This window comes from Heteronotia binoei, chromosome 15, assembly GCF_032191835.1.
Source record: "Heteronotia binoei isolate CCM8104 ecotype False Entrance Well chromosome 15, APGP_CSIRO_Hbin_v1, whole genome shotgun sequence".
In the NCBI taxonomy this organism is placed as follows: domain Eukaryota; kingdom Metazoa; phylum Chordata; class Lepidosauria; order Squamata; family Gekkonidae; genus Heteronotia; species Heteronotia binoei.
In genome coordinates this window covers 47492947-47505481 of record NC_083237.1, presented here as the reverse complement: position 1 = coordinate 47505481, position 12535 = coordinate 47492947, and the positions used below count along the sequence as shown (strand labels likewise).

Below are 12535 nucleotides of genomic sequence, written 5' to 3'. Positions count from 1 at the left end.
ACAAGGGCCGCAAAGGCTGCTAACAAATTAAAAATGCACATTGAAATTGCATTCTCAAACCATTAACACCACCATCATTAAAACAATTAAAACCAGAGCTAAAATACATACAAAACAACCATTAACAATGTTGGGCAGGCAGGAGGGATCACTGAGGGAATGCCAACCAAAACAAAACAAAACAAAATCTTCACACACTGGCAGAAGACAGCAGCACAAAGGGACAGACAAATCTCGATGTACCCATCAAGGTCATGTGCGGCCCTCAACACAGTACGCCTGACCCCCAGGGCTGTTTAAGTTCGGGGAAATGGTGCAAGGGAGCAGAGTCTGAAGCCCCTTCTTTTGTGTCCCCGTCCTCATCTCAGTCACTCTGTGCTTGGAAATTGAGCTCGCAGTGGGATACTCACAGCCAAAGTCTGAAAGTCCTCTGTGAGGACATGGGAAAAATATAACACATAGTTAGGCCCTGACAGTCTTCTTGAGGAAAAAAAAATCACAGAGGAGGCTTTTGGGCTTGGTTGAACTAGCTCTATAATTAGGGGAGGTGGAGGCCTTGGGGGTGGATTTGTGGTCCTGGTGGCCTCTGCTCCCACCACCTCACCCCCACCATCGCTGCTGCCTCCTCAATCTCATATCCCCCCTAACCCCATGTTGGAGCCCCCAGTGTCTCTTGCCCCCATATAATCTGGTTGTCTTTAAATGCAGGGTACTGTCTACAGTCCTCCCATACTCTGGACAGACTGAGGATAACTCTGGAGAGGCTGAGACTGAGGGTAAAAGGGGTGTTAGGTGGTCTGGCTCAGAGCAGCAAGATATGTGTGGTGGTTTCTGAGCTGTTCTTGGTGATTCTGGCATAAGACCCACAGATTCATTTTGCTGTCAGCCTCAGTGTCTCCTTCAGTAATATGGGGATAATAATGCAGGTCTGGCTTCCTATAATGGTTCCTAAATGTATCTCTCTTCTCTTCCTCTCTCCTTTCCCTCCTCCTCTCCATTTCCTCACTAGCAGCATTGAGATTCGGGTGTGCTTCTCCTATTCCCAAAGCGCTGGGGATCCCTCATACAAAGAGAACATCGGTGAGTTAGAGGTTGGAATCCTGCCCGGATGGGCATTGCTTTTTTATTATTAAAAGAAGTGCAAGGTCTCAGCCAGGAGGTCTGACCTTAAAGCACTTTTCCATAATTCTAGAAGTGCAGGACTTGTTTACAGCACTTCCCATCAGCCAAGAGTTCTCACTTGAAAGCTCTTCTCCATAATTCTAGATGTATGGGACTTGCTTACAGTGCTCTGAATGTGCTCAGGAGCACCTTCCTCTTTTTGTTTGTAATTTTTCTCTGTGCCTGTAAAGAGGCATAACTCTCAACTGAGCCCCTATTGTAGGGATGCTGACCCTCTGGTGGGTCAAAACGAGAAAGGGAAAGGCACGAAGGAAGAAAGACTAAGAGAAAGCCGTGCCTCGTGTCATTCAATTTGCAACAGTCTAAATCTACTAATTCATACAATGTACAGTACAACAAGAATTCCAGAATATATTTGGAATATATTTATTGTCACTTTACCTAATCACTGATCATTGTTAATATATTTGACTTTTCGGTCTAAGTGAATTGTTGTGGACTTACAGGGTGGTAACTACATATATGTAATTGCTTAAATGGTAACACTTATGTATGTTCATAAAGAAGTATTAGCTGTTGCTGGAATTCTCGTTGTATTGTACATTGTATGAATTAGTAGTCTTTCGACCCTCTGGTGGGGGCAGAGGACCCCCTCTACCAGGCCTGACCTTGTCATCATTGGATCGGGTGGCCAGTGGTGGTAGAAGGTAGTTTTACCATAGAGCTTTTGCCCCCAAAACCAGAATGCCATAAAAGTCTTTGATGTGCCTACAATACTTCTGGGTCACATTAGAAGTCATGTGGGCATGTCACATGTGAAGAAACTCCCAGTGAGCTCACACACCCCCTCCTGCCAGCTGCCCATGTCTGATAGGTATAGGGTTGCCAAGCCCAATTCAAGAAATATCTGGGGACTTTGGGGGTGGAGCCAGGGGACTTTTGGGGTGGAGCCAGGAGACTTTTGGGGTGGAGCCAGGAGACATTTATTTATTTATTTATTTATTTATTTATTTATTTATTTATTTATTTATTTATTTATTCTATAACTTATACCCCGCCCTTCCCATAAAATGGCATTGGGGCAGAGCCAGGAGCAAGGGTGTGACAAGCATAATTGAACTCCAAGGGAGTTCTGGCCATCATATTTAAAGGAACAGAACACCTTTTAAAATGCCTTCCTTCCATAGAAAATCATGGATAGGGGCACCTTCTTTTGGGGCTCATAGAATTGGACCCCCTGGTCCAATCGTTTTGAAACTTGGGGGGTATTTTGGGGAGAGGCACTAGATGCTATACTGAAATTTGGTGCCTCTCCCTCAAAAAACAGCCCCCTCAGAGCCCCCGATACCTCCAGATCAATTCCCCATTATACCTTATGAGAATTGATCTCCACATAGGGAATAATGAAGTGCCCAGCAGACATTTCCCTCCCCCCCCCACACCGTTTCTGGCGACTCTGAAATGATGGATTGGCCTCTCTACTCACGAGTTGCTCCCAGCTTCTTCATAGTAACACAGACACACCATCCCAAGAGGAAGCCTTTCAATCAGAGACTGAAGCCTCTGGAGATGGAAAGTCACATGGTGGCTGTGGGGGCGGGGCTTCCCCCCGCTGGCCAGCTGACTGGGGGTGGGAAGGAGCCTGGGAAAGCAGAAGAACCCCCGCTGGGACCTGGGGATTGGCAAGCCTAGATAGGTAGGGCTGCACTTGAAAAGCTGTGGAGGGGAGGTCCATCAGTGGCTATTAGCCACTGTTGGAGCTCTCTGTCTGGGGCAAGTGATGCTCTGTGTTCTTGGTGCTTGGGAGGGGCAACAGTGTGAGGACTTCTAGTATCCTGGCCCCACTGATGGACCTTCTGATGGGACCTGGGTTTTTTGGCCTCTGTGTGTACAGAGTGTTGGACTGGATGGGCCATTGGCCGGATACAACATAGCTTCTCTTATGTTCTAGTGGAGAACATGCGTGCCATGCTGTGGAGCATTAAAAATACCTTTAAATGGCTGCAGTTGTAGCAGCCACATGGGTACTATCACATTTAGATGGGCTCCTAGATTCATACATTTAGAAGCAGAATGCTGGGAAAGGCCAGTTCAAGCTAATTTCTGAGGAAAAAATGCTGGAAACAGATGAATCCTTAAGAAGAATAAAAATCCTTTCCAAGGTCACGTCGGATAGGCAGTGCTGAAACAGCTGTGTGGTTTTGGGGTGGGGGTGGGGAGAACAAGAGCACAGGGCCATGGACCCAGTCAGTGGCTAGCAGCAGGAAGTATGTTTATGGACAGGTCAAATGTCAATTGTGAGAAGCAACAGTGGGGCCAGAAGTGTAGCTGAGGGCAGATTTGTCTCAAGGGGTGGGAGATTTGTCCTAAGAAGCAGGCAGTGTAGAGCTACATCCTTTCATGTTGAATAAATTGCCAGGACTAAGGAGCCAAGTCAGAGGCAGAGCTTATATAGCCTCATCCCTGCCCTGATTGGTTCTCTCACCTGCCATATGCAGGAGGGCCACCAGTGAAATAGCACAATAGCTACCTTCGAGCTCATGTTTATGTGTCTCTGTGCCAGTGCAAGGAGTAAAATGTTGGGCCCTGGATCCCAGAGTCCTGTATTTGAGATTCTTTCCACTGTGCCTTACTACCACACGTGATGTCTCGTAGACTTGGGGAACTCAGTGCCACAAGATAAGGTGATGATCACTGGTTTAGATTGATATAAAAGTGGGGGGAGTTTGGACAGATTTGTGGAGGATAGGACTCCCTCTGGCTATTAGCGATGATAGGTGAGTGGGACTTCCAGGTTCAGCCACAGAATGCCCTTGATTGTCAGATGTTGGGGAGCATTTGGTTGTTGAGGGCTGTTGCCTGCAGGAGAGAATCCTACATGTGGGGTTCTCTGCAGCATCTGATGGCTACTGTTTAAAATAGGATTCTGGACTAGAAGGGTCACCGGTCTGATCCAGCAGGACAATTCTTACGTTCTTGTGGAAATTATAATGGCACAAGCATCTCTTAGTTTCTCTGCTGTGCCCTAGAGAGGCAATTTGGTGTAGTGGTTAAGGTTCGATTCCCTGCTCCTCCACATGAAGCCAGCTGGGTGACCTTGGGTTAGTCACAGCTCTTTCAGAGCTCTCATGGCCCTAAAAAAGGTCTAGCTCGCCACCTAGTTGTGCATAACGCTAAGAGCTAGAACTTGCGGCTGCCGGACAACCTTAGGATCCCCCGGTTATTCTACACACAATGCCATATGATAATTATTATTTCCCTGGGGTCTCCATGCCTTACCTCTTCTTTTTCCTTCAGAGCTGAATTACATTGTGGAAGCTGACCGGGTCCACCGGCCGCCTCGGGTGTACTTTCCAAGTACAAACACTGCTGTTTACCGGGGGAGACTATCCATGCCAAACAGGAAGTGTCAAAATCTAAAGGTCCTTCTACGGGTAAGCAGAGCGCAATACAAGTGGTGAAATTAATAACAGAAAAAAAGGAATCGGATGGGAGACCACTGAGGTCTACGGAGGAACAAATCGAATCTACTTAGGAATACCTTCCCATTATCCTGCTGGTGGTGGAGAGTGCCGTTAAGTCACAACTGTCACATGGTGACCCTTGGGGTTTTCAAGGCAAGAAATGTTCAGAGGTAGTTTGTCATTGCCTACCTCCATGCCATGCCTCTAGACTCCCTTAGTGGTCTCCCATCTGAGTACTAACCAGGGCTAATTATGCTTAGCGTCTGAGATCTGAGGAGATTGGGCTAGTTTGCTGCTTAGCATCATTTGACAAGAGATCATGACGAGGGATGAGCACAAACCGGGAAAATGGAGGTTCATGAAGCTTCGTCGTTTGTGGGGTCTCACAAAACCAGGAACCTCCACAAACCTTTCCATTTAACAAACCTGTTCCTGGTTCGAGATGCAGTGTGGCTTGCAAAAGCCATTTTAAAAGGTTCCCTTTACGTGGCTTTTTGTAAGCTGCACTGTTGTCGCTTCATGGCAGATTTCGGTTAATAATTCGGTTCATGCCCATCCCTAATCATGATTCTGTACTTTGCATGCAAAAGAGAACTAATGTGGCGTAGTAGTTCAAGTGCGGCATTAGGATGTGGGAGGCTCAGGTTCAAATCCCTGCTTTGCCAAGGAAACTTGTTGGGTGCCCTTAGGCCAGTCATGTCCAATCAGCCTAACCTACCTCGCAGGGTTGCTGTGAGGATAACATGAAGAGGAAGAGAATGATGTAAGCTGCTGTGGGGCCACATTGGAGAGAAAGGAGGGGTATAAATGAAGTTTATAGATAAAATTAGAATAAAAAGAAGGGCCAGGTTCAATCCTGGACCGATTCCTCACTAGCAGTTGCTCCACCCCAAGCTTCTCCTTTCGCCAGCTCAAGCAGTGAGAGCCAGTTTGGTGTAGTGGTTAAGTGTGTGGATTCTTATCTGGAAGAACCGGGTTTGATTCCCCACTCCTCCACTTGTACCTGCTGGAATGGCCTTGGGTCAGCCATAGCTCTGGAAGATGGTTGTCCTTGAAAGGGCAGCTGCTGTGAGAGCCCTCTGAGCCCCACCCAACTCACAGGGTGTCTCCCTTCTTCCTCTTCAATTAATTCCTCATCTGTTGCTGCACAGGCATATTTTGTTCCGCGGCTCCCTCCAGTTTCCCTCACAGCTACTGGATCTTGTTTTTTGGAGATTCAGAAGCTGCGAGGGAAATTGGAGGGGAGCCACAGATCAAAATGGCCCATGGATCAAGCCGGCGAAAGCAGAAGCCCAGGGGTGGAGCAGCTGCTAGTGAGGAATTGGTCTCAGGCACTTACTGCTTGTTCATTTAGAACATTTTGATGACACTTCTCTCAAGATCTGCTCTCAAAAGATCTCAAATACCAGACTTTAGGGGAAGGAAACTGATGCCCCAAAGAGGGTGGAAGAGTGGAAAGAGGCCTGCATTTGCCCCAAGACTCTGGAGTTGTTTTCAGTTGAAGTAGGAAGCGCCTGGCAAAGAGAACCATCGGTATGAGATGGTGCCTTATGTTTCTGAGACAAGCAGCAGGGAAGAGTGAGGATGATCATAAGGCTGGAGTGTGAGGATGGCTGATCTGTGCAATACATGGGCAAGAAGAGAGACAAGTCTTCTTGGCTCTGAGAGCAAGAGCAGCTTCAGATACAAGCTGTCTGAGATGAACTCTCTCGCCTGTCTTGCAGGATGACATCCGGGACAAGCTGCATCCCATCGCGTTCTCCATGAACTACTCACTGGCTGAAAAGCCCATGCCCTTTCAGTTGGGTCTCCACTCTCTTGACAAGTTTCCCATCTTGAATGACGATCAACGCCGGGAAGAACATGCTGAGGTTGGCTATGTGCAAAAAAACTAGGAACACTGTCTCCCATGTGTCAGCTGTCTCTGTCTCCTTCCATTCCAATATCTTCATAGGGTCACTAATGCAAGGTTGTGCTCTTGTATAACCACCCGGCACCATCCTGCTTTTTGCCCCATGCCCCATACTGTGCCATGATTTTTTGTTGATACTGACTGATCAGCTGGAGTTCAATAGATTTCCCAAATCAAACTGAAAACCATGTGTTGGTGTAATGCAGGGGTGGCCCAACTGTGGCTCGGGAGCCACATGTGGCTCTTTCACACATATTGTGTGGCTCTCAAAGCCCCCACCGCCCTGTCAGCCAGCTAGGAGAAGTCATTTCTCTCTTTAAATCACTTCGCCAAGCCAGCTGGTGGCTTGGAGAATGCATTTAAAATTAAAGTTGCTTTCTTTTCAACCTCTCCCTGTCTTTCAGCTCTCAAACATCTGACATTTGTTCTGTGTGGCTCTTACATTATGCAAGTTTGGCCCCTGCAGGTGTAATGTTTTGTCTGCCTGTGCACATCCCCCCATTCTGCACCAAAGCCCTGCCCAACAACAAAGCCATTGCTGGTGAGTAGGCATGAATACCAGGGAGAGGGCTATGGCTTAGTGCCTGAGCATGTGCTTGGCATGCACAAAGCCCCATGTTCATTCCCTGGCATCTCTAGTTAAAAGGATTGGAAGACCTCTACCTAAGACCCTGGAGAGCTGCCGCAAGTCTGAATAGGCAATGCTGACTTTGGTAGATCAAGTGTCTCATTCAGTACAAGGTAGCTTTGTGTGTCCTTCAAAAGAGGTACCTGTTCCATTTTATTTTGAGCCACGATGCAGCTACTGTAGCGCAAACTTAAGTAGTCACTCTGTACCCATGCATTTCTGTGCCTTCTGTAATCATACTTGGTTTGGAAGAATAGCAACGTTGCCCGTGTTGGCATACAGCAATTCTTCACCTGGGATTATGTATGGAATCCCTCTCCCCATACATTGCACTGCCCTTTCACTTCGCTTAAAGGTCCTGTGCTATTCACCAACATTCTATTGCTGGTAGCTTTCTTCTCACTGGCTTAAGTTATCTGTGGATATTCCATGACATTTTAGAGCTCACCCAAGTGTTTGCAATTCTTGCAGGCAAGCAACCAGATGATAGGAAGTGTTCAGCTACGAATGTGCTTTCCCACACATGCATTGCATACATACACCTAAAAAAAGTCTATGGCTGTGATCACACCTACTAAATAATGCACTTTCAATCCACTTTCAGTGTACTTTCTGACTGGATTTTACTGTGTGAGCTGGCAAAATCCAGTTGGAAAGTGCATTGTTTCATGTGCAGTTGGAAAGTGGATTGAAAGTGCATTGTTTCATGTGCGTAATAGCTGCCTTTAAAAAGTCCCGTGTTTTCCATCCTCACTTGATGGTTCCATTGCCCAAGCTGTACTCTGGCACCATCTACTGGAGAAGAAGATTTGCCGTGGCTCTGAAGTTTTAGACTAAATTATATTCCAGAATGTATGTCATTCTTTAAACATTGCCTGTCCCCCTTTTTTTGATGGGCATATATTGATCCGTGCAGACATCACGTGATGGCTGCAGCAGGCACTTATGCTTTGCTGTGCCATAGCAAAGCTCTCAAGTGACGCAGCCAGATTTATGGAGCTGCTTCCCTGAAGCATGATGTGATAATTTATTTATACCTGCAGTCAGTGAGAGATTGATAATAATCGTTATGTGCTGTCAAGTCGCAGCTGATTTATGGCAGCCCCACAGAGTTCAGAGGTGGCTTAGCCATTGCCTGCCTCTGTGTTGCCACCCTGGACCTCCCAGGTGGTCCCCCATCCAAATACTAGCCAGGGCTGACTCTGCTTAGCTTCCAAGCTCTGATGATGTCAGGTTAGGTAGGGTTGTTCAGGCTGCTCAGCAAGAGACAGCTTTGTCACTGTTCTGCTCTCCTACTAGCTAACAGCATGAGTTAGAAGAGGAAGACTGCGGATTTATACCCCGCGCTTCTCTCTGAACCAGAGACTCAGAGCGGAGACTCAGACCAGAGACTCTCCTATATCTTCTCCCCCAACAACAGACACCCTGTGAGGTGGGTGGGGCTGAGAGGGCTCTCACAGCAGCTGCCCTTTCAAGAACAACCTCTGCCGTAGCTATGGCTGACCCAAGGCCACTCCGGCAGCTGCAAGTGGGGAGTGGGGAATCAAACCCAGTTCTCTCAGATAAGAGTCCATGTACTTAACCACTACACCAAACTGGCTCTCCATTCTGTGGTGGTGGGAAGTGCCATCAAATCGCAGCTGACTTACGGTGACCCCATAGCGTTTTCGAGGCAAGAGAGGTTCAGCGGTGGCTTGCCATTGCCTGCCTCAATATCACAATCCTGGTATTCAGTGAAAGTCTCCCATCCAGATACTGGCCAGGGCTGACCCTGCTTAGCTTTTGAAATCTGATGAGATCAGGCTAGCCTACGCCATCCAGGTCAGGGCTGCTCCACTCTAAGCCCATTTATTTCAGTGAGCTTGGAGTGCATTAGCTCTGTGTAGAATTGCCAGCAGTGGCTCCATGGGGAAGAGCGCCCTAGGCAGGGTGCACTGCCCCCGCCCTGCCCTCAGCGAAAGTGACGGAGAGCAGCAGTGCGCCTTCACCTCAGAGTGCGTGTTGTGAGGCTGCTGTAGCTCCGCCCCTGCCTCTGACGTAATGGCAGAGCAACAGGCAGTCTCACGGCAGGCTCTGCGGCACAGCTGCGCTGCTGCTTCCCGTCACTTTTGCTGGTGTTTCCCTTGCCATGGAGGTGAAGGCGGGTGGGAGGGCAACAACAGCGCCCACCCGAGGCTCACACTGGCACCCTTGCCAGGGCTGCGCCCCAGGCAGCCACCTAGTCTGCCTAGTGAAAGGGGCGGTCCTAAGAATTGCTCATAGAAGTCCTTGTGTGGGCTGTTTTTTGTTATTATAATGACATGGCATTGCTCTTTTACATTGCATGTCTTGCACCTTACTTTCCAAATGGCAAAGAGAAAAGAGAGACTTGCTACACAGCCTCTGATAAAACAGACCCTTTTCCGGGGCTTTTTTGGTAGAGCCCAGCAGGAACTCATTTGCATATTAGGCCGCACCCCCTGATGCCACCATTGTTTTACACAGGGCTTTTTGCAGAAAAAGCCCAGCAGGAACTCATTTGCATATTAGGTCACACCCTCTGACTCCAAGCCAGCCGGAACTGTTCCTTTGTGTTCCTGCTAAAAAAAAACCCCTGCCCTTTTCTTTCAGATTCAGTTCCAGAAGGAATGTGGGATTGACAATCTCTGCAACAGCAACCTGCAGGTTCAGGCTGTCTTTGTAAATGAGCTGAACCAGATGCTGCCCAGGTGAGGGTCAGTGGCAAAGGAGACACCTTTCCTGGGCGTTAACGAGGTGTTTATCTTGGGAACCTCTTGTACATGCCAGAGCACAATCCTAGGATATGTGAAACGGCAGTAATGGGTGGAATTCTTCTGTGTATTTATGTATGTGTTGATATGGGGGGGGGGGGGGCAGGACCTTTAGGTAGGGATGGGCATGAACTGCATTTTTGCAGTTCATTCTGGTTCCTGATCGAGCCACAAACTGAACCATGAACTGATATGAACCAGGAAGGTAGTTCACGAACCAAACCAGGTCCTACAACTTCATGACCCCTGTTTTCTGCTCCCCGCCAAAAGCAAACCACGAATCAGCCAAAACTCATCATGAACATTCATTTGTGAGCTGGTTCGTGCTATCTTTGGGTGTCATTGATGCAACTGTGAACCATTTTTGACCTTATTAGAACATCAGTCTTCAACAATCATCGGTGGGTTCCAGTCACCTTTTCTGATGGTAGAAGGAAGAAAGGTTGTTGCATACACTTGGCTTCCTGCTCCTCCTTTCTTGTGCAGGTCACGAGGAAGGAAACCTGATTGAAATCGAGCTCTGATTACCTACAATTTACAAATGTAGACAATGTGGGTTAAGCAGCATTAGAGTGTAATTCTAAACAGAGCTGTACCTCCCCCAGTCCATTAGAGACTATTGAAAGTGCATTATTTAGTGTCTGCGTTAGAATTCCAGAGTATTTTTGTAATGTTGGGGGACTAACTAGTTAATCAGAGTGTTTGCATTCATCTGACATGGGTAATTGTAATCTGTTTCATACCAGGTTTCCTTCATTGATTGCCATACTAGAAAAGTAGGAAGAGGAGTGAGGCGCATGTGTTTATGCTGGGTTTACACCCAGCAGGCTGGATTTATGCCCAACATGGGCTGAATGTCCACTTTGTGTGACATCTGAACACAGCCGAAAAAAGAGAAATGTGTTTCTTATAAAAACTGGGTCCCAGGGTGCAGGCCAGAGTTCAGGGTGGCTCCTGAGTCTGAAATGCATGAAGACAGTTGTATTAGAGGACCCCTCTTTAGTCCATCACCTTGCAGATGCTAGGCCAAAGGGTGGGTGGGTATTTTTAATGCATGGTAAGGTAGTGATTGGATGGGAAATCTCTCTTTATTTGTGGCTGTATCCCAACTCTATCATCTCACCCATGACAGGCGGCATGGCACTCAGGTGTTGCAATACAGCCGGGAAGTCAAGAAACTGCACTTGAATGTCACTGTCACCAATACCCCAACAACAGCCACCAATGGGGAGGATGCTCACGAGGCCCTGCTCAATATCACTGTTCCTCCATCGTTGCTGCCTTCCTCTGTCCGGCCGGTGAGAGAGACCTCCTCTACTATCAGAACTTTCATGTTGGGACAGACAAACGATCCATCTAACTCCTGAGCCAGTGCCTTGCCAGAAGCTAAGGAGAAGTTTTCAGACAGGATGCAGGAATGATTTTTTTGGAATCTGTGCAAAATCTTAACTGAGCTATGGAGCAGTGATTCTGGGAGCCTGGGCAAAAGTCCAGGAATGAGCCCCAGGATCATTGCCTCCACCCCTGCTGGGAATAGCCCCCTACACAAGGAGATCCTGATGCCAAGCCAAAGGCAAGTCCTCACCCAGCGCACCACCCAGTAGACCACAAGCTGATGGGTGTGAGCAGCTGCCATGGCAACAACACAGGTTAGCTACTGGGCAGAAAGGTTCAAGCACATGATAGACCCATAGTATGACTCAGTACAAGTCAGATGCATGTGTTCATTAGTTTTGGAGAGGGGCCGTGACACAGTGGGAGAGTATCTACTTTTTGTGTGGAAGGTCCCAGGTTCCGTCCCCAGCCTCTCCAGTTATAAGGCTCAGGTCAAAGCTGATGGAAGGACCTGTGCTAAAGATACGGGAAAGCCACTGCCAGTTTTTTTTTTAACTTTTAAAAAATTTATTGAAAAATTGAAAATACAGCATTTTAGTATTTTCTAGATTTAGACAATACTAAAATGCTGTATTTTCAATTTTTCAATAAAAGTTTTTAAAAGTTAAAAAAAAAATCAGAATAAGAGCCCCGTGGTGCAGAGTGGTAAAGTTGCAGTACTGCAGTCCTAAACTCAGGACCTGAGTTTGATCCTGGTGGAAGCTGCGTTCAAGTAGCTGACTCGAGGTTGACTCAGCCTTCCATCCTTCCAAGGTCAGTAAAATGAGTACCCAGCTTGCTAGGGGGAAAGTGTAATGACCAGGAAAGGCAATGGCAAACCACCCCGTAAAAAGTCTACTGTGAAAACGTTGTGAAAGCAACGTCACCCCAGAGTCAGAAATGACTGGTGCTTGTACAGGGGATACCTTTACCTTTTTTTTTACAATTCAATAAAATTAGCTAACTCAGTAGAGTTAGCAGCCATACTAATTACATAATACAGTTGCTAGAAAATACAAATAGCCCAAAATAGCTGCGATCTCTAGGGATGTTTATAATATATTACATGCACTGCGTCTAGGAAAGTATCATAGTCTTTATATTGTGCCAAGCTTTATAAAAAAGGAAACCAGACAGTTTCAAAATGAGAGTTAAGAGTTGCAGAGTTAGGATTAAGTATAGAGTCAGACAGCTTATAGCCACTGCCAGTTTGAGTAGCCAGTACCAACTGTGATGGAACAGTAGTCTGAATTAGTAGAATTCA

At 47.1% G+C, this 12535-nt stretch overlaps 1 protein-coding gene across 2 annotated transcripts in view; it reads left to right on the top strand.

Moving 5' to 3' along the window:
* ITGA3 (integrin subunit alpha 3) overlaps nt 1-12535 on the top strand; it is a 104640-nt gene that overhangs the window by 69905 nt on the left and 22200 nt on the right. For both annotated transcript variants that reach the window (XR_009556241.1, XM_060256045.1), the window contains exons 11-15: nt 1013-1080; nt 4420-4556; nt 6311-6457; nt 9737-9834; nt 11030-11195. Coding sequence is in view for 1 of the 2 variants with exons in the window: in XM_060256045.1 (XP_060112028.1) it covers nt 1013-1080; nt 4420-4556; nt 6311-6457; nt 9737-9834; nt 11030-11195 (616 nt within the window). In the remaining variant the exon portion in view is untranslated. The remainder of the gene's footprint in view (nt 1-1012; nt 1081-4419; nt 4557-6310; nt 6458-9736; nt 9835-11029; nt 11196-12535) is intronic.